Source organism: Dermacentor silvarum, chromosome 1 (genome assembly GCF_013339745.2).
Source record: "Dermacentor silvarum isolate Dsil-2018 chromosome 1, BIME_Dsil_1.4, whole genome shotgun sequence".
Classification (NCBI taxonomy): domain Eukaryota; kingdom Metazoa; phylum Arthropoda; class Arachnida; order Ixodida; family Ixodidae; genus Dermacentor; species Dermacentor silvarum.
This window is the reverse complement of record NC_051154.1, coordinates 145,598,026-145,619,873: the sequence shown is the minus strand read 5'-3', so window position 1 is coordinate 145,619,873 and position 21,848 is coordinate 145,598,026. Positions and strand designations below refer to the sequence as shown.

General features: G+C 49.2%; 1 protein-coding gene across 1 annotated transcript in view; it reads left to right on the top strand.

The window, feature by feature from the left end:
• The window catches only part of LOC119436202 (protein phosphatase 1 regulatory subunit 16A-like), a 328,401-nt gene that overhangs the window by 261,795 nt on the left and 44,758 nt on the right, over window positions 1-21,848 (top strand). Inside the window, exon 5 of the mRNA XM_049656213.1 lies at window positions 21,068-21,138. Coding sequence (XP_049512170.1) covers window positions 21,068-21,138 — 71 coding nt within the window. The remainder of the gene's footprint in view (window positions 1-21,067; window positions 21,139-21,848) is intronic.

Here is a 21,848-nt window from a genome sequence, read left to right as displayed (position 1 = left end):
TGAACAAAAATTTAATTTCTCACAGTGAAATCCGTCAGAAAAATGGTAAAGTACAACTTTACCATTCGGCGTCGGATTCGGCGTCGGATTCGGCGTCGGATTCGCCGTCGGATTGTTTACCAATCGGCGTCGGATTGTAATTTTAACGTACGATAAAACCTAATTCTGCTACGAGGAAACTCCAACACAACCCCCTTTTCCAGCATTTCTACCAGACCTGCGTGCGTCGGCGCAATAGTAATCAATTAATAAAATAATAAAAAGGTGCTATAGGGCCTTCACATTTTAATATAAGACCGCTTATATTGCCCTTGGAAAAACGTCTTTCCAGCAATGCATTTCAGTTTAAAAGTGAAGCCGACTTTAAGGGGATCGGTGTAAGCTTGGTCTTTGTAAGCTGGCTTTTCCACGTTCAGTGTTGAACGATGCGATGCGAACGGGTCCCGATCGCGTTCTACTCTTAAAGGCGAAGCTTAAGCGTCCTCCAATTTTTTTTTTTCTCTCTCTACGAGAGACCATGGAAGCATATGTTCGTTAAAGTTTGCGAGCTGCGCGGAGCAAATTTTGCCCAGCCTTTATTTTAATTAGCTTAGGCCTCCTGATTCAGCCTGCCTTGCCAGAGGGGCCGGTAGCATTCGACGATGATAAAGTCAGGAACCGTTTTCTTTGTTCCTTCTCTCGGCGCGCTCGTACAGATTATGAATGGATGCCTACTTTTCTCGTCCTCGGGCGATCACTGTGTGACGAAACGCCTTCGACGAGTACGCTTTCAGCACGAGATCCTTTGTGCTGGATTAGTATCTCTTAACCGACCGACAGACAGCGGCCTGCCGAGTTGCATCCCGCATGTTTGGCAGAAAGGGAAATTGCAGCTTTCTTGGATGAGCGCGTCCTGTCTTGGACGGAAGGGCCGTCTACACTACGCGCTCGGGCTTTCGTTATTTTCCTATATGCACTGCGTGCACGCCCCCAATCTCGTCTGTGCAGAGAGTTGCTTTCTTGCAGATCGCTCCTGCGGTTTCGCTTCAGCGGCCCAGCGCTGTTCCCATCTGTGCGGAGCAATCGAACGGCACCTCTAGCGAGCTGCGGATCACGGCGGGACAGCCTTTCTTCTCGACCCTTCTGGGTACTGCGGGCACAAGAGGGCTTTGGCCCGTCTGGGAACGCATTACCATATAAACGGGATCAGGTCGCTGTAGGCCGCTCTACCCCTCGAGGGACGCGCCGCCACTTCTGTCGCAGTCGGTGCGTCCTGTCGTGGGGACTGGCTTCTAGTGTCCGCTCTTGGCGGGTTCGCTGCGGCGTCATTGCTACGAGGCACTGATGCGGCGGACTCCACGGAGAGCGACGTCCTCGAGCAGCTGAACAGAAACCGCCCTGCTTGTGCGCGGTAAACGTAGTGCACTGTGAGGCAAGCGGAAAAAAAAAAAAAAAATACGCCGACAACATTGTTAGGTTGTTGTACGTTCGTGGTTTTATGGTATCGTCGCGCTGGAGTAGCTTCCGCAAAGCCAGGCGGTTGCATTTTGTCTCCAATCCTCAAGTTCCGAGCTTTCGTTTCTCCTCTCCTGGTCCTTCTGGAACAGCAGAGAGTGGAAGAGGTGTAGACCGGGCAGAAATTGTCACCTGCCCCATATTAGCAGAGTTAGGTCCTGCTTGAGTCAGATAGACTGCGGCCAGTAACGAAGGGACAATGGGGGACGACGTACGGCCGAGCCGGCTTCTGTTGCATTGATCGCGATTTTGTTTCGCTAGCTGGGACAAAAAAGGAAACTAATATATATAGTGTGCAAGTCCGCAAATGAGTTACGTCAAAGAACATCCTCCCATAGGGATTCTCGTCAGTGTCGCCACTGCGTTTTCATTCATTTTGTCCCTCTTGCTTCCCTGTTCTTTATTTCTTTCTCTGTCCGCTCATTCCCTTTCGTGAGTCTGGGTCTGTACCTTTTCGTCCTTTAGGGGTGTTTTGTGGCTCCCAAATTTACTGCGCCTTTTCATTTTCTCTTGAATTCTTTCCTCTCCTTTCAACCACATTTGTTTTCTGTTTTTCTTTTTTGTCGCTTCAATTTTCTGGCAGTGCCGCCTTTGAGCGTGGCTTCAAACTGAAAATAGTGAAATCGGTTGATAGAATCTCATGGGGGATTGAATAACACTGTTTTGAGCAGGCTTTTCAATTTCGAAGGTTCCATGTTCGGCTGCCTCGGCTGCGTTCTTGATGCACTCTATTCGATGCAGCGCCACCGACGTATGGTTCGTCTATTTCGTTTTCATTCGGCGCGCGCACAAAGTACTGCTGACGGAAGCCTGCAGAATGCGGCCGTCAAGTCGCGCCCAGATGCTCATCCGGCGAAATGTTCGGCGATTCGGCAACCGTGCTTCGTTCCTCCAGAAGAACACTCCTGTGCGGCAGGCTTTCCCATTGTACTGCTTGACTTGCGGGAAAAACAGATTTTCAGTACTTTCTTAGGCGCAACTTCGGGGTCGAAGTTTGTGGTATAAAAGTGCGTCAGTTGAATGACGCGCGTTGCCACTCAGTAACGTGTTCACGTATTTTTTAAAGGCAACTGATAATAAATCTTTTATCTAGGGTAAAAAATTCTTAATCTTGCTTCGGAGTTCGAAGGTGTATTGCTATCCGAGATTTCGGGAAACATTGTGGGTACATAGACATATTGTGGCATATTGCGACCGCATATTTGATCCTCAATTGCAGCTTTATTATTATCATTATCATTATTACTATTATTATTATTATGAACTTAACACTCGATGTGGCATGCAGCGTAGAACTTTGAGGGCTATCACAGCTTTCTTAATTAGTCACGATGTACGTGGCATGCTATATATATTTTTCTGGCGATAGCAATTATATGAGCACTCCAACGAAATTTCCACCGTGGGCGTCGCTGTCGCCGTGATGTTCCGCATAAAGTCCAAGTGCGATAAGATCGTGGCCGCGCCGTATGCTGCAGGGGGGAGTGAAAGAGTGCGAGGGTGAGCCGAGAAGGATGGTGGCTTGATCCTACGCCTCCTAGATAGCAGGCCTGTGCACTCGGACGTCATGCTACTTGAACCGAAATTTCCACTGCCAAGCCCGGCGTGACGAAAGCGGCGGCGTCAAAATCACCGCGACTTGCTCGGTAGCATCCGCATTAAATTCTATGGCGGTCAGGTATGGCAGCATGCCGTCATGGATCGAAGTGCACAGGCCTTGTGCTGTCTACGAGGCGTTGCTTGATCTCGCCCGCGCAAGGTAGGAAGGCGAGAAGGGGGTTGGGTTACTCGGGTCCTATCTTGAAAGCCATCTTCAGTGGGTACAGAGTCTAGGCGAGCCGAGGACTGACTGTGTGCGCTGTGTTCTTCGCCGTTCGCGTTGAAGCGAGACGCAGCACGAAAGGCAATTTGCTTGCTGCTGTTGCCGCTCTTCCTGACAGCGACTGTCCGCGGCCATCGAGCGAGATGTGTTCATGTTTGTGAGCGCGGGACACCATGCTTGTTAATTTAGTTAGCAAGCGAATGTTTACAAGTTTATACGACAGATAAAACTGCCCTCCTTACTTTATACCTGTCTAATGATTTGCTATCGCAATCGATGGCTCGACTTGCTGGCAAAACTGCGATGTATTTAACGGCGTGAAAAGCAGTCACCACACAGAAAAGGCATGGGCGTCACGAAAGTCTGATTTTATTTATTTTTTGTGCTGGTGCATGGGTCCGCGAAGTCGTTATATATTCCTTTCTGCTCGCCAGGGACACAGTGGAGGTACCATAATCGAATAGAAACACCTATAGAACTTAATAGCAAGGAAGCAGCAATTCTGCACCGCGCGCTTCGGCTGCGCTTCTAAATGATGCTTCAAACGCCTTAGCTTTACTGCTCATAGGTCGAGGTGAGCAATTGCCTGCAAGTCTCGAAAAGCTAGATCCGCCTGCACCCTCTTCCACCACTGCAAATTACGTGCAGTAGAGAGGACAATATTGGTACCGATGCCATGCGCTGGCAGTAGATGCCTTTGATGCGCTCGCTATGATGGTACGCACGGTGCCTCTGGAACATTTTCTGTATACCTGCCACTGCAAGACGCGTGGTTTTGAAGTACGAGCGGTTACTTGCAGCGCTTCGGTGTGTACTTTCGCTCCTGTCTTTCGCATAGCGAGCATGCTGCCATTTCGCGCCTCGGGGCAACGTTATCAACACTAAGGCGCTGCTGCCCGCATCATCCTACGTTTTCCGCGGCTCCGACGATAAAGCATGCAGAGAATCTGTGCGATCTGCAATTTACTGCTGTTGATTCACTGCACTTCATTTTGCGCGGCCCAGATGAGCCTGGGCGTAAGATACGGATATTGTCCTCAAGTTTCGGTACCAAGCCCGTTGTATACGTCGGCAAGATTGCTGATGCTAGCTTTCCTGGCTTCGCGGTGGGGTCATGGTTTTATTTCGGCGCGCCGAGCAAAACGCCGGATGCCAGCAGGCATCATTGTCTTCTTATCCTTGAGAGGAAGTGACTCCGCAAGGCGTGATCGAAGCTTCTCGGCGTTCTTTACGATTATTTGCTTTCGTTTGCGTGCGAACGTTATATATATATATATATATATATATATATATATATATATATATATATATATATATATATAGCTTGCACAAATTGGTCGCGTGACGTGTCGACGGCAGTGGCTAGTGAATCTCGTCCGGCGGATGTCTCATCCCTCTCCTATACCATTGCGCGCCGAGATAACACCCGCGACTCTGGTCTCTCGCACGAAGCGTCCAATATTGGGCGCGCTCGCGCCGGAGGCTTTATCGTAACTCGAACGGATCGCCCGCTAGCGCGTGGCCGGGTTGACGCCCCTGTCAGACCGAACGGCCGATATATTGGCGCACCGGTGGATCTGGGAAACATGGCACGCCGCCTGGCGTAAATAAATAGCCTTAAGTGTGAGTAAACGGCGCTGTCGGGACGATGGGGCAGCCCGGCTGGCGCGGCCGCTGCCGCTTTGCTTCGTGCCGAGACAGGGGAGTATGTAAAGGGGTGACACGCCGTTAGGAGAAAAAAAAAAAAAAAAAACGCGCAGCTCATCTTGGTTCGGCGCACCGTCCCTTTTCGGACTCCGCATACAGCACGTGTTATTTGCCCTTATACCGAGAGCGTGCCATGTATTTTAGATGCCGATAGGTGTCCTCGCTTACACCTCCCGGTGTTTCCGTTTATTTTTTTTTAACCCTTGCTCTAGATATGGCGGTGCGCACCGTATCGTGTTCATACGTAACCGATTTGAAGATGTGGTTGTGACCCTCGCTGCTTAGATCTGCTCTGGTAAGTTTGTTTTCGATGGTGACACGTGACAGAAATAGCGTAACGGTAGAAATGAAACCCGTACGCGGGGTGATGACGGATTTATGAACAGGGATAGCGGATTTCTGTTTCATTAGTCTCCTCCACCTTGGATATTTCCGCTCAACTTATTTGGTTCATGGAAAATGTCGGCGTTGTGGTATATTCAGAAGTGTTTCTACTCTGCTGACCGAAAGGGGTGTCCACGGACGCCGCTATTGCCGTACTCGACCTGCACCCTCTTATGGGGTTTAAACAGGCTTATAATTAATCTCAGACAAAAAGGCGTATCACAGTCTAAGCTTGCTATCCGCGCGGACCATTCGATCCATCATTGCTCTGGCGCTATTTTGTCTGAGGTACTTTCGCGCCAATAAAGCTCATCAATCACCATCAGCTACGACCTTTCTCTTTTGCCGGTCTAAGACCAGGGCGTTCAGCCAAACGTTGGCTTTCGGATTCTTCGGGCCGCGTTGACGGATCTTCGCCAGCGGTGCCGTTGCTCGGTTAGCTCTGACATCCAAGCCGTCTCTGTGTCACTCTGCGCTTTTTTGTGCCCTTTCTGGCAGAGAATAATAAAAGTAAAATTTTCACTATGATCACGATGAAGAACGAAATAATTTCCATCACAGCATGTTTTTTTGCCGTGCAAAGGCTATCGGGGTTATATACGAGCATGCGCGCTCTGTTGGCTATATAGTTCTCAGCCATTTTTGCCGTTTTGCCAAGGCTCATGGAAACGAAGCGCAAGTCGAAGTAAGGAAGTCCCCGTTATTCGAACTAGATGATTGGGCGTTCAGCTATACAACTTCCACTGTTTCTGGCACTTTTCTGGGCTGAACGTTAACCAATACCCGTCTTCCTTTGCGGTTTTGGGCAATTTCAAAGGGAAAATAGCGACTATTTACGCGTCTTTAGAGCCATCCTGCTCTCGACCAGCTAGTATTTTCCCGCGCAGTGCTCAATGCCGTGCGCCTTGCTGCGTATATGTATAGGGCCGAGCATTCCACTTGTATGCGCGCTTTTCGAAGTGGTAATATATATATATTATAGCATTCGTTGTTGTTGATGCCTGCGCCTTTTTTCTGTTTAGGTAGAACATTGCCGCGCGCATCGAGTCGCACTCTTTTGTGCCCCCCGTCATGGACAGCGCGAAATTCAAAATTGTTGGCAATGGATGGAAGGAACCGCATGATTCGGTCGCATTCTAAGAATACTTGCGACAGAAACTGAGGCGTGTAACCTATAGTTTAAAAGGATGTTAAATATCTTCCAAGGTGTGTGTGTGTGTGTGTGTGTGTGTGTGTGTGTGTGTGTGTGTGTGTGTGTGTGTGTGTGTGTGTGTGTGTGTGTGTGTGTGTGTGTGTGTGGTGTGTGTGTGTGTGTGTGCGTGGATTCGATGTACTTCTGATTTACTCGCCAAGAGAGACAGAGAGAAAAAAAAATAGTTACGGCGGGCATGCCACAAGGTTGTACAGCTCCTATACGTGGGCGTCGTCGGCAGTGCATTAGTCCATGCTTCATACTTCCTTTTGACCCTGGCCATTATTTCATTTCTTAATCTATCGTTTGCGAACTTGTGTTGGCTACAAGGCTGGCCAGAAAGTAGAAGTGCGGCAAATGTACCGTCTAACGAGTGGCACCACCGAGCCTATAGGCCCTGCGCAAAGCGCAGCAGAAAGGAAGCCAACGAGTGCTTTCGAGAAATGACTTGTATGTATATAATTTCGCAGTGCGTATTAGTGGAGGCGTGTTTTCGTTGTCCATAAGCCCGTTATATACTCCACTTATGGAGGAAACAGGTTGTGCTGCGATGACACGGGAACTCGACGGAAACATGGTAAATGGTAACAACTCGCGCAGGCTTTTGGAGGGTCGATATAGTGCAACGTGACGCGCCACGGGCCCAGTAGCTGCAGCACTCTGCGGCAGTGAATCCTCGCTTCACCACCTCCCTCTTTTGTGTGCATCCTTGGCGGCGCTCTAGTTTTCAGCTGCCCCTATATACCCGCGTGCGCCGTGGTCGCTGCCGGGGTTGTTTTCCGTACTTTGTTGCGGCTCCTTGTGGGGGCCGTCGTCGTTTTCGGATGGTCACATCGCGCCATCAATTTCCCGGCAGGGGGCTATACACACACACCGCCTGGCGCTTCCAACGTATAACAAAACACTTTACGGGCTGGAGACGCGGCACTGTTTGGCGAGGCCGGAGACGGAGGGCAGATGCCAGCCGACGGCCCTCGATGTTGCGGGGAAGAACGTTGAAGAGGCGGGAAGCTGGGAGGAGGGGTTCCACAATTTTCTGGTGCGCTGACAGCGACCGAACAGCCGACGACGACGGATGCAGCAGTTCGTCGGTGTTATATTGCGTCGGCGCCAGCACATTGGGCGTGATCGTCGAATACGGGAAGGGAAGTTGGGGGGTGTCGTTATTCGGGTCGCCCCACGTTCAAGCGAAGGAAGTAACGGCTGCAACTGTGCGTTCATTGCGCGCTAAAACGCTCGCATGGCTTGCGCGTGTCTGTTACGGCTGAACGCTCTCGCGCTGTTTTTATTTTTTATTTTAATTTTTTTATTGTACTTATATTTAGTGTCCTTCGCCTTTAGTGGCTTCAGGAAGGGATATTCTACAATGGATCACATCCATGTCATCAATCAGGTAATCTAGAAATCTGTGGAGTACAACAAACCTCTCTATATGGCTTTTATAGATTATGAAAATGCATTTGATTCAGTTGAGATACCGGTAGTCATAGAGACATTGCGTAATCAAGGAGTATACAGGAGGCGTACGTGAATATGTTGGCAAATATCTACAAAGATTCCACAGCTACCTTGGTTCTCCAAGAAAACTAGAAAGTTACCTATCAAGAAAGGGGTCAGGCAAGGAGACACAATCTCTCCAATGCTATTCACTCCATGCTTAGAAGTATTCAAGCTATTAGACTGGGAAGGCTTAGGAGTGAGGCTCAACGGCAAATATCTCAGCAACCTTCGGTTTGCAGATGACATTGTCCTATTCAGCAACAATGGGGACCAATTACAACAAATGATTGAGGACCTTAATCGAGAAAGTATAAGAGTTGGGTTGAAGAATAATATGCGGAAGACAAAAATAATGTTCAATAGCCTGCCAAGGGAACAAGAATTCAGGATCGTCAGTCAGCCTCTAGAGTCTGTTCAGGAGTACAATTATCTATAGGTCAGTTACTCGCAGGCGACCCTGACGATAAGGAAATTTACAGAAGAATAAAAATGGGTTGGAGTGTGTCACAGCTGTCACCGATTCGTCGTCGGCGTCAAGTCAATCGACGGGGTAGACAAGCCGGTTGGTCGTTCCGTACTCGAGCGAACACAGTGAAAGAGTCAGAGTCGGGAGTAAACAAGATATTTGTCGGCTGATAAATATACAAAAATTAATAAAATAAAAAAAAAACACAAGACAGACTAACACACCTGAACTTAATATAACACAATAATGAAGACAAATAAGTACGAGCAATTAACAGTAAATATACAAATGAAACAAGGCGCGGATCAAATATGCAAGAATACACTTAACAGTAATTGACCAAAACAAAGTTCAAATGAAAACAAAGTTCAAAAGAAAACAAACGACGTCATACGCGTGGCCGGGCAGCAGCAGCAAGTCCATAAACCGTGAAGTCGGCGCGCAGAGCTTTCCCGAAGAATGCTGGCGGCCGATCTTGTCGAGGTGGATGCGAATTGCAGGGCTGGGTTTCCCGGGAGTCTAGATCTGACGACTTCGCTCAAGCAGGTTGAGCTAACTTGAGGCGAACTACCGTGAGCTTCGTTGCAGACGTTGGTTTGTCGTCTCGTACGTCAACTAGTTCCTCGGAGTTCCGACGTGGCCAGGCGGCCCAGGCGATACTGGACGGCACTAGCCCCCCGACGGCTTCTCAGCAGCGCATAGGTTCAGCTTCTAGACTAAATAGCTGGTCCCAAACCTGTGCTTAAATAGCCTCTCCTTTCCCTAGTTCCTATGTAAGGGAACTGCCGGTATGCAGAGTTCACCTAATTAATTCATGGCTCCTCCCAAAAGTCTTGGCCGCGCCCCTTTCACCATGGACGAAGGACGGTAGATTCACCTCTCTCCAAGGTCGAGCCCTGTCACTGTACCACGCGGTCTCCCACGCACACCTCGGGGTCCGTAATCGTCGTGCCGCGTCTCGAAACGAGATGCCACCACGTGGGGCCACGACGTTTTTTGACGCCCGTAATTCGGCGTGTCGCCTTCTCGAATTTATACGCCGCACAGTGAGGGCACCCCGTTATCGGTGGCCGCTAATCGACGTCAAAACCACTCAAACTCTCGAAAATATCGAACTCTCCGTGACAGAGTGCATACGGCAGGCATTGCCAAATCCTTACTGGGAGCTTACCACTGTCGTTGAAAAGTGCACAATCATTGCATTCTACCGGTGCTAACATATGGGGCATAAGCTTGGAAGTTAACAAAATGCTAGAGAACAAGTTCAGGACCGCGCGCCAAAGAGCGATGGTACGAAAAATACTAGGCGCAACGTCAAGAAACAGTAAGAGAGCAGCAGTGTGGATCAGAGAGCAAACGGGATAGCCGATATTCTAGTTGACATTAAAGAGAGAAAAAAAAAATTGGAGTAGGGCAGGCCATGTAATGCGTAGGGTAGGTAACCGTTGGACCATTAGAGTTACAGAATGGGTGCCAAGGGAAGGGACGCGCAGTCGAGGACGGCAGAAAACTAGGTGGGGTGATGAAATTGGGAAATTTGCAAGTTGGAATCGGCTATAGCGCAAGACGGGTAATTGGAGATCACAAGGAGGGGCCTTCGTCCTGCAGTGGACATAAATATAAGCTGATGATGATGATGATGAATGTTTACATGCTAATGTTTTTGCATGTCCTAGCGTTTACATCTCCGAGCGTCCACACGGCCGAGCGTCTACGTAACACTCAAGTCCCGCTTTTTTATCCCTTTCGTTTCCCTCTTTCACTCGACGAGGGAATGCACTTTAGTTCTTAGCCAATGACCATCTTCGACCAGTTCGCCATATCCCGCCGATGATGTCTCCCCGTTCCACCGGGCACCGCCTCCAATGTTGTCTGATTGCCCCCGCACACAAGGCAACGGGTGACACCTTGGGAACCAAACGTTGACGTGTTTCCCACGGGAATGCTCGACGCTGGGCCTCTCCGTGACGCTCATTTCGCGGAAGCCACCGTTTCCAGGGGGGGGGGGGGGGGGGGGGGGGTGGCTGTTGTCTCGGAAGAGGCTCCTGGTTGGCGCGTCACAGTCGGCGCCGGGCCTCGTCGTATAGTTCGGGCGGGCGCTGAACGGCCTGGACGATCGCCTCCTCGCCGCGCACCACAACGAGGTCTGGGCCGGTATTTTGTAGCGATGCCTTATGACTTATTCTATACTAGTCTTATCATCCACCGCTCACGGCCGCCTGATCCCGTTGATAACGTGAGCGGACCGTCGCTCTGACCACTGACAAAGCGCGATAAGCGCGAAAAAGGCATTAGCACCGGAAAGGCATCGTTACAAAATACCGGCCCAGGCTGGACGAAGGTTGTTGCTGCCGAGCGGTCGATTCTAGAGGGTGATGGTAAACCGATTCCGGCACGCAGTGCGTAGTCCCCAGGCAACAGCCTGGGGACTAATTGCTCATTCATCAGTTCTAGGTGACGGTGACGCTCCCCGGCCGCGAGAACAAGCGTGAAGAGCTCTCCACAGCTTCACGTCTGTCGGTGAGGCCTCCTTTGTCCCAAATGACCACCAGACACAACAACCGGCTCACTTAAGCTTCTCTTACGATTCCCACAGTGTGTAGGAACTGCCCGATTTTTAAAGCGAATAGCTTTCTTTAGCGCTTCCGCACGTTTCCATGGTTGGTCCGTGGTTGGTGGCCGGACTCGGCAAGGAAAACGTTCGTTCGTTCGTTCGGGCTGTTCGCCTACATTGCCAGTGATCGTCGATGGCTCCGGCACAATTTTCTTTTTCGTGGTTATTCGCTTTTGTGCACGACATAGCTCGTTAGCTAGAAACGCAGATAAAGCAAAACGAGGAATCATCAGTTTGTTTCGTGAATGTTAATTGGGAAACGGCGGCAGCTAGCTATTTACCGTGTCACAATCGCGCACTGGGTTATGCCGTGGAACCTGCTGCCTAACGTTGACAACGGGGCTTTCTCTCTCCTCTCTTTAGCATAGTAGACCTTTTATGTGTGAACCTTCTCGTGTTCTCGCGTTGAACTGTCTGCCTGGGGCTCCACCAAGGAGGTTATGTAAAACTTATTACCTCCTTGAGCTCAACATACTCGTGACTGTGCTGCCTCCTTCCGCCCGGCACCGCTTGCAGACGCCCTGCTGCCTTCCTGGCTGTGCACCCGGATGACTCTGCAGCGCCAGTTTCCGTTTTCGCGTAGACAGGCTGCGCCACCTCGGTGATCCGTGCAGAGACTCCTGTGCACGTGGTTGGGTCCGGCGGATCGACGAGATGCAGCAGTTTCAAGAGATGTTGGAATGAATGACAGATGGCCATACAAAGCTGACATGCGAAAAGGGGAAGAGGGTCGGTCGCTCCTCCGACGTCTTTGTCTCGCCTCTCCTCGGTCTCTTATGTAACATCGCCGCACCATCGTACTGGCATGAGCAACGCTGCGATTCGCCCCAGTTGACGCTGGCTGGCATTTATAGGCTGCGACACGGACGTATGCAAGAGCGCGAAGTGACACGCGTTTTAGTTGTTTTTTTTTTCTCCCTTTCAAAAACGTTTCATTCGTCTGCTGCCTCTTTGCCGTGACATTTCTCGCGTTCTTTGTTTTTGTTATGCTCGCTGCCGCGCACAGCTTGTCTTCCTCCCCGTTGTAAGAGCTTAGCTTCGCGAAGAAGTGATTGATCTGCGTCTGCCGTTTCTGTTCGCTGTCGCTTGAGCGTGGTTGCCTGTCACGCAGCGTTACTGCTGTGTTTTCTTGTATTCTTCCCTCTTCCTCCCTTCCTTCATTTCTGAAACGATGCGCCATCGAATACTTGAACCGCCTTGTTGGGAATTCGCTGTACGCATATAATAGACTAGGTTTATATGTATATAGTGTGTTACACACCCATTGTTTTATTTTCTTCTCGCGTATCATCCTGGCTCCACAGCGCGCGTCTGTTGTATCATGTTTAGTGACTGGAATTTCCTCCGGGCTCTGGCTTAGCGGTGTTGGATGAAATGTGCAACATGCTACTGTGTGAGAGCTTATGGCTCAGGGAAGTGAACGGAAGAGGCTAGCATCTATTTTACAAGGACAGTGTGGCCTATATCTGTGTAGAATTTAGGTTTTTAGAATTTAGATTTTAGAAGGGCCGATGAAGATGCAGCGCACCATTCCTCGCTTTCTGCTAACGGATCTTCAGTCTCTGCATGTCACGATCTGTGAGCCGCAGCGGGAGCTGGCCTGCTTCTTCTTTCAAGGATTTGTTATAATGCTCAGTGCAGCGTTGGGAGCTAGCTAGGGTGCCTTCATATAGAACTGGCTGTTGCCGAGCGCCGATCGTGAATCTCGTGGCTGGCATGAAGATGCGGTCACCTATAAGCAGGTGGTCATAGAGTCAAGCTTTACTAGATCAGCTTCGGTTTCTCAGGGCTGAGAGAGTGCAGATGGGGTTGTACAGGTGCGCATGCGCACCTGTCTCGGGTCGCGCAGTCGGTCATAGGAAAACGTGCATAAAGCCTAGACCAGACGTACGCTTGCGGACTCGCGCAAGCTCGCGTCTACGCGCCTGTCGCGCCTGGCGAGGAATGGCGGTTTGCATCCACAAATACGCGCGACAGCGCGCGCTCACTGACCTCACACCTGGCCTCACTCGTTGACGCCTTGGCAGACGCCACTTCGTACTTCGTTGTTGACAGTGTTTCAAAATGATTTGATATCTATAAACGTAATTGTTATATTTTTAGAGCTGTTAAACCAGCACAAAAAGTGCACGAAGAAGCACTTTCTTGCATGGTATAAATCTGCTTAACTGAGAGTTGAATGTACCGCGCAGTCGCTGCGTAGCCAGGCGCGCAGTCGCTGCGTAGCCAGGCGCGCCGACGCGAGGCAGCCCAAGCGCGCAATATCAGAGGAGCTGATCACCGAGATCGCGCCGCGTTTCGACGCGTACGAGCCGTGCCGCACCGTGTGCGCATGCGTGGGCGCGTAGACGCGAGCTTGCGCGCGTCCGCAAGCGTACGCGTGGTCTGATGGTCTGGACAGTGGGGGCGTTGGCGCTTTATTGGGCGCAGCACCGGTAGCGCGACCTCTCATAAAAGCGATGTGCACCAAGATGTGGAAGGAATGTGCCCGTCTCACGGCGCTTGTGTTTTGCCTCTGTCGGTTTAGACCAGTAACCCCTCGACGAATTCCCAACTGTAGTCTGTTTCACACTTAGGGTACGGCCACGCTAGCGGCAAAAACACGCGGCAAAAACACGCGTCAAGAACGCGCGTCATGCCGCACGCGGCAAAAGCGGCAGGAATTGGCAGTTTTGCGACGTGCCGCGCGAAATGGGTTCGAGACCCATTTCTGCGGCAAATGCCGCGTGCCGCGAGATGAACCAATCAAGAGCGACGACGGTGACGTCACGGAGCCATGGCAACCGGACCGCCGCCGCTCCGCGCCGGCTTTCCAATCGACGATCGTCGTCTCTCGCGGTTCCATGGAGGGATTTGTGGACGCTGTCCGATCGTACCCTTTCTGCTCACGGTGATTCAGCGTTCCGAGAGCGCGCGAGATCTTATCGCGCTGCCACGCGGCAAGACGCGCTTGCCACGGTGGCCTCGCGGCAAAGCGCTGACGCGCGGCAACTTGCCGCCCGCGGCATGACGCGCGCGTTTTTGCCGCTAGCGTGGCCGTACCCTTAAAATATCGTAGCGCATTGCATCGCGATGCGGCGAGCGCTGGAGTCGGGTGCCGGAAGCAGCTCGCGCAGGCGCAGACGCTCGAGGCGCGTTATCTTGAAACGCGTCGACTACTCGACGCGGCTGGCCGCCAACCGCGTCGACAGCTCGACGCAAGATAACGCGCCTCGAGCGTCTGCGCCTGCGCGAGCTGCTTCCGGCGCCCGACTCCAGCGCTCACCGCATCGCGATGCAATGCGCTCCGAGATTTCCCCTAAGTATGAAACAGACTGTACATGTATATTATAAATATACCGTGGCGAATGTGTGATCAGGAGGAATGCATTAATGCCTGGCTTTGAGCTCCGGAACGCACACTCTATTGGTATCTTCGACTGGTCGCATCCATCCCCCGAAGCAGAGTCGTGCAGATCCGGCGTTCCCCGAACTCAGAGGTAGAGGACAAGCGCGCAAGCCGAACGTGTGACTCGCTCTCGGAGGAGGAAATGGCAGATGCGAAACCACGTGACTACTGCTAACCTCCGATGTTTCGCCTATCCGAAACTAAACCGGCGGATGCGCCGGTGGGTCAACCGTTCGTTGAGCCGCCAGCATGCTGTGGCCTAGGTTGTCTAGGCTACGGTGGACCGTCGCCAAGAACGGCGACGCTGTGCTGTGATGACGTTGCTGGAAACGCTCTTATCTCGACGACTGCTCCGACGACAGGGCGCGGAGCGCCTCAGAGCGCTCGACGCGGGAGGAGAGCGATCGAAAAAAACCAGCCGAACGCTAGGTGCGCACCCTCTTTCAACCAGCCGAAGACAACGCCGCTCGCGAGAGCGATCTAGAGCGCTCCGAGGCGACCAGTCGAAGATACCATATATGTATGCCAGAGAATGAAGTGAACAGAAGGAGGAGGATCGAAGGCATTAATGCCTGACTTTGTGCTGAGGAACGGATACTATATGCGAGACAATTGACCGAACTGCCGCGTCAGCTCAGTTCCTCCTCCTTTTAACGAACCCCTCTGCCGCTTCGCTACCCCCGGCTTAGCCTGCAGCGATTTATCTTGCGCTCGCGCGACCAACTGCTTGATAAACAGTTGGTGCTAGATTCCAAAGCAGGCCGTATTTTTGCACTTTCCTAAGTCTAATCGCTTATTGCACGAGCTACCTATTTTGCACTACGAGGAGATATTTTTTGTAACAAAAATATTTTGAAATCAAGGTCAACTTTGGAGACTTCAGATCGATTTGGAGTTCGTGGGATGTGGGTGTCTGGCCACTTTCGTCTCGTCAAATTAGACCATTCCTTCTAGTGCACGCAGGACAACGAAAAAGGCGGCAAAATGAAGCTTGGAACGAAAGAGATGCACCGAATGAGCGTACAGCTATGTACTGAGCAGTAATAATGCGTAATCAGGGCTAAAAGGCCGAAATGAAACCCAGATGCGCTCGTTCTAACGGCGCACGCCGAAAACCCGAACCGGAAGCGTGGCTTTTACTCAACGAAAAATATAAGCCGATCTCGGAGATAGTGCAGTCGTAACAAACCACATGATACACTAATGCGCCCAAGACGTTGTCTTTCTTCGATGTCAACCGCTGTTGACTGCCCCCCCCCCCCTTTTTTTTGTGCGTGTCTGATCTCCTGATGACATTAAGGAACAATTATTTCCAGCGATAATTGTGTGGGAGAATACAGTGTAATACTGAGTATACGCGACAATGAATAGCGTAAACGTTGCTATTTTCTGTGGGGTATGAAAATCAACAAATGCACACGTTGGCTACTAATACAGTAGTAACACGCAGGTAAAGTGCTTTTAGACATTTCATTTATTTACTATCAGGTCCGTTCAGGCGTTACAGAAAGGAGATGACAACGAAAAAAATAAACAAATAGCCAAAATAATAACAGCAAGTTGTTTAGTATATACAGGGTGTCCCAGCTATCACGCAGCACGACTAAAAAAAAAAAAAAAAAAAAAAAAAAGAGCAACGGCGTAACGCCGTTCCTCTTTGTGTTTTTCCAAGTGTGATAGAAGCCCGCGAATACACGCAGAATTGCCGCGCGACTGGCCACTCGAGGCACTTTGCGTGTATTCGCGGGCTTCTTTCACGCTCGCAAACACTTTTATGTAGCACGTATTGAGTAACAGAAAGCTGTATCGGGGGTTTTAGGGGCGAAGCTCCTTATAGCGGCACCCGTTCGTCCCCGTCGTAGTAGGTAGCCACGTCTAGTTTTATGAATTGCTCAATAGATGGCGTTGTGTGTCCGTATATGTATGTATACCCATATATACATATATATGTATACGTATAGCATAACCGGAAGCCGACTTCCGCTTCCGGTTCCACTTCCGTTTCCACTTCCGGTTCCGCTTCCGGCTTCCGGAGAACGCTCCGGCGTTTTATGAAATCAAAATGCGTGCGGCGTTGGTGACTGTTGCTGGAGCCTCTGATATAAATAGGCACTTGGTGCCGCAGCTAAACGTCGCCTCCCTTCCCTCCCCCACGGCCTCTCGCGCGTCCGAAGAAGGCGCGTTTGCTCTACATATATGGTGATTGTAAAGGAGAAAAGAGACGCCTACTTCTGCAGCCCTTAAGCGAGCACGGCGCAGAACGCGCGTTTGTTCTCCGCCGTGCGTTCACTCCCCGTGAAAGACGCGCCCCTCGCGCCCTTTCACTCGCACATACAGCGTTCGGCGCGCGGCGACGATTTCATCTCCAAATGACGTCATACGGAACCTCACGGCGACGGCGACGGCGACGGCGACGCCGACGGCGACGGCGACGCCGACGGCAGAAATCTGCTTTTGAGTGTCCATATAATTGCTATCGCAATAAAAAAAAAATCCGAAAGTTGTGTCCGTAGCGCAGAATCGAACCAGGGACCCCTCGCTTCCGAACGCGCGGCGCTAACCACTACGCCACGAAGCGCACATAGACACACGCACCATGATGGCAATAAATACCCAACATTAACGAAAGGCCGCGTTTCTAGCGCGTTTCTAACGCGTTTGTGCTAGCGCGTTACGGCACGTGTAAGAAGCTGGTGTAAGACGCTGTGGCCTCTCCGCCTTACCTTCAACGCGTTTCGAACGCGCTGCCCAAGGCGGTGGCAAGTCAAGTTCAAGTCGAGGAGCGTTTATGAATACTGGGGGGTATACTCTCTCAGCAGTCATGTGATGGCGTCGGCAAACGCGGTGCGCGTTCCGGCATGTGTAAATGGCTGCGTAAGACGCTGTGGCCGCTCCCCCTTACTAGAGAGTACTGCACGTTTCTAACGCGTTTGTGCTAGCGTCCCCTTAAGCGGGAGATCCGATGATTCCCTCCGGAGCTTCGCCCACTCATCATCATTCACCCCGTGGATATGCTGTGATTTTTTTTCATGTTGCTCTGCAATTTTCTCATTTACACTTTGATAATTAGGACAGTACTTCTCGAGTTAGATAATTAATTACAATTACTTATTTAAATATCAGTAACGAAAAAATTACTGGCGGCTCTCCACTGTACTGAAAAGAATGCGCACTGTTTGCTTCGCGTAACGCCGTTCCTCTTTCTTTAAATCGTGCTGCGTGATAGCTGGGACACCTTGTATATGATGACAAATTGCAGACTTGAACATTGTTGTATCTTGTATGGGGACGATGGATCCAATCCCTGCTAGTACTGAGAGTAATTAAACGATTCACAATGCAGGTTAGTTCTTGATACTGGAACACCAACTTTGTGTCTATAGTCAATGCGCGGCGACACTTATTTAGGAGTTATTAGCAATGATTGTTTAAGATTTTCATTGTTGTAATATGTTTTGTGAAATACACGTAGGCGAGAAATTTGATGGCGGAGAGACAGGTCAGGAAGGTTTAATGTTTTTTCCCTTTTTTTAATTCTTTTTTTTTTTTTCATTTGTGAAACGCTTGCAGTCCGGCAGTATTTGCTGCGATAAACCTAGCAGAGCGGTTTTCCGAGAAGTACGTAAGAGAGTTAGTGTACGGGTCCCAGGAAGTTGACGCGTGCTCTAGTTTAGGGCGCACGAAAGTCTTGTGCGTCAATATGTATCTGCCGGGAACGTTTATCAGTAATATGCACGTCGAGATATTTGTACGTGCTAATTAACGAGGTTCAAGGAGCTGCCATTAAGACAACAGATGTATGGTTCGGGTGGTTTAGTCATGCGTGTAATTCGCATTGCTTCGCATTTGTTAATGTTTAATTTCATTTACGAAGTATTGCACCAGCTTGAAATGTTATCAAGGTCAGACTGAAGGGTAGATGCATTGGTGGTGTTAGAAAGTTATCTCTATATAACGCAGTCATCCACAAAAAGCCTTATGCAAGAATTAACCAAGTTTGGAACGTCGTTAATGTATAGATAAGGAAAAGAAGTCCTAGCACACATCCCTGAGGAACACCTGGTTGAATTAGACAAGGGAGGGAGTCGTTACGTGCTGTCTCTGGTTACTTAGGAAACACTCGAACCATTTAACTATATTGGCATATAGGTTTAGTTTATTAAGCTTGAAAAACAGTAGCTGGTGAGTGACAATGTCGAAGGCTTTAGCAAGATCATTAAACATGCAGTCTTTATTATAAAGTATGAACGATCCAAGATAGCAAGTACTAAATCATTAGTAAATGCTAACAGATCAATCTCGATAGAGTGATGTTTACGAAAATCGTGCTGGTTAGCTGTAAAGAATATATATATATATATATATATATATATATATATATATATATATATATATATAAGCAAGACAGGAACAAATAACGCGCTATAACAGTTTGCATGGAATGGAAGTAAGCGAAATGGGTCTGTAGTTACTGGGACTGTGAACATCACCGGATTTATGCACTGGGATCACCTTTCCCTCCTTCCAGCCGTCACGTAGTGAGGCATCTTGCAAAGACGGCGAGAAAATATGCGACAATATAATACCTAAAAAGGTTTCAGTACTCTTCAAAAAGTTATTAATTTCATCAATACCCAATGAAGAAAACATTTTCGCTTTCCTGGTAAGCTTAATAATGCCCAGTCTATTAAAACCGGTGCCATATATGGAAAGGTTGAAGCAGAAATGTCGGGAAGTGTAGGCGATGATGAATCGGCAAAATGCAACGAAAACGTTTAATTCAGTACGTGACAGCATTGCTCACGTGGAACTATAAGCCCGCTTTCATATTTTAAGGTAACATCTTTACTGATTTGTGTGTTTATCACACTCCATATTTGCGAGGGTTAGTGGCTAACAGGGTAGGAAGAGTGTTGTTAAAGAAAGTATGCTTAGCGCTGCGAAGAGCCTTTTTGTAATCAGAAGTGACGGACATATACCTACGCGTTAAGTGTTTTGGAATCCTTGAAACGGACGAAAAATACGTCTTTTTCTTATTTGACGACTAAAAGATAGGTTAAACCAGGGCGCCCGTTTACTGGTAGATAGATATAGGGCGAATGGTAATATATTTTTCTATGGCAGCCTTTGTTTTTGTTTTAAACGTTTGATTGATTGATTGCGTTTAATGTCAATGAGAAACACTCGGGCTACGAGAGATGCAGTAGTGGAGGGCTCCGGGTTATTTTTGACCACCTGGGGTTCTTTAATGTGACCTAAATCTAAGTACGCGAGCGCTTCTGTATTTCGAATTTATCACTGAGAAAAGAGGCACCTCATGTACATAATTCTCTCCGAATAATGACAGAAATAATGACGGAAAAATGTTACCAGCCGAAATTTTATATAATTTTTTTTTAATCTGCTACTGTTGTGCAGTAAATAATCTGTTTTCTTATACGTTGCCTCTGAGTGACGCTTAATTCTTTCGGGTCGACTGAAAGTGAGAGCCGGTGGAACGGCTGTCCGCACCGACAGCGTTACTTCGGAGAATTTAATTTTGCACTGCTGCAGTACTACTACTTTGTCTCGCACCAACTGTTTGTCATTTCATTAGCCATAGATGTCTTTTAATGCGTTAGAAGCAATAACATTATTCGACAGTCGTATTCCTTGCTTTTTTTTAAGCGGTAGGGAATGGGGCTGTAGGCTTTGTTCATCAGCGACGGAAAAGTCTACTATTCCCTTTAAAGAAGGATCCCCCTCCCCCTTTCAACGAATTCTGTTCAACAAAACGGGGGAAAAAAAAGAAAAAAAAAAGAAAAAAAAAAACGCTACGGTTTGAGTGTATCTCTCTGCTCGGTCCTAACAAGAAGCTGTTTCAGAAAATGCGTTCCATGGGGTTATTGCATGCAAGGGGGGACCAAAAAAAAAAAAAAAAAAAAAAAAAAAAAGCTATCCATCGCCTGTGTTCGGCCACGTATACGTGCGATGGGCGTGTGTGCGTTAATCGCGAGGATTATCTCAGTGGCGGGTTTTGCGGTGCGTGCCTCGTTTGTGACTGATACGAAAAACGAATGAAGCAGGCATGTTGCGTATAGCCTAGCCCTACTTCGCTATTTTGATTTAGCTGAAGAATGATTAACATCGGATCCACTAGTGCAGAGTGGGTGCTTCACTGTTTTCGCCGGGAATGAAACGGTCAGACGTTCTTAGTAATGTTTTTATCGCGCTGCGCAAATTTTTTTTGATCGCTTAAGAACCGTCATTATCGAATTGAGTGTTTTATTGCTTCCCTGCTTTATTTTGCGTGTGGTGTGGTAAGCTGCTCGTGTTGAAGTGTCATGATTTATTCTTTCGTAAACTTTATTAATTGCCACACGACTGTCTGAACGGCGGTATGCCCGCTGCTTGTGTTCTGCACTTGCTTGAGCTGTTGGTGTCGGGCACAGGCATCGAAACGTACCGCAGGAATTTACTCGTCTGAACTTGTCGCTTTCCGTTTTTTTCTTCGTTTTCAGTCCGGCGCTTGCTGATGCTGGGAGTGAGTCCCGATTCTACCAACGAGGACGGGCTCACGGCACTGCACCAGGTATTGTGCGCAAACGGTTACGACACGCTTTCTGAGTTTCCTCTGGGCTTTCCTTCATAATACGTTGTGTTTAACTCTGAGAAGCACTTTCAGCGGTCTTGCACAAGGCGATTTTCCTTTCGTTCTCCTATACGTCAAGCTCCCACCCCGACCCCCGGTAAAGAATTTTTTCTTGTAAATTTAAACTCACGTTAAAGAGCAGTATGTGGTAAGATTGCAAAACTTGAACTGCCTCACATGTGCGTAAATGCCAAGCTGTTGCCAGGCCTTATGCTTCAAGTATGGCTGCGCTTTTGATGCCCCGCGAAATGTCTTTTCGATGAGAAGCATATTGTTGCTGCAGGAAAACGGCCTGCGTTCATTACCCCCAACGCATGAAGTTGCAGGCAAATATAGCTATGCTCACGATTTTCTTGTGTATAGCTGCATTTGTCGCTTACATTATCTAGTTTGGCAAGCGTAGATCAGCGCCACCAAATGTTTTCGCTACCGTGTCCCGTACCTTCCTATTCTGCAAAAACGCTGCTGAGATTTCGTTCCTGGAAGGCTATCATCAGGAGGGCAACGCGGTCTGTCGAGTTGTGCAAGTTCGTTCCACTACTCTAAAGGGCTGCATCCACTACGGATTTCTGCGAGAGCCCAAAGCCCTCCTATGCCCTTCCTCCCCTGCAAATATCCCCTTCATTGTTGCGTAAAGTTTGTCTGGTTTG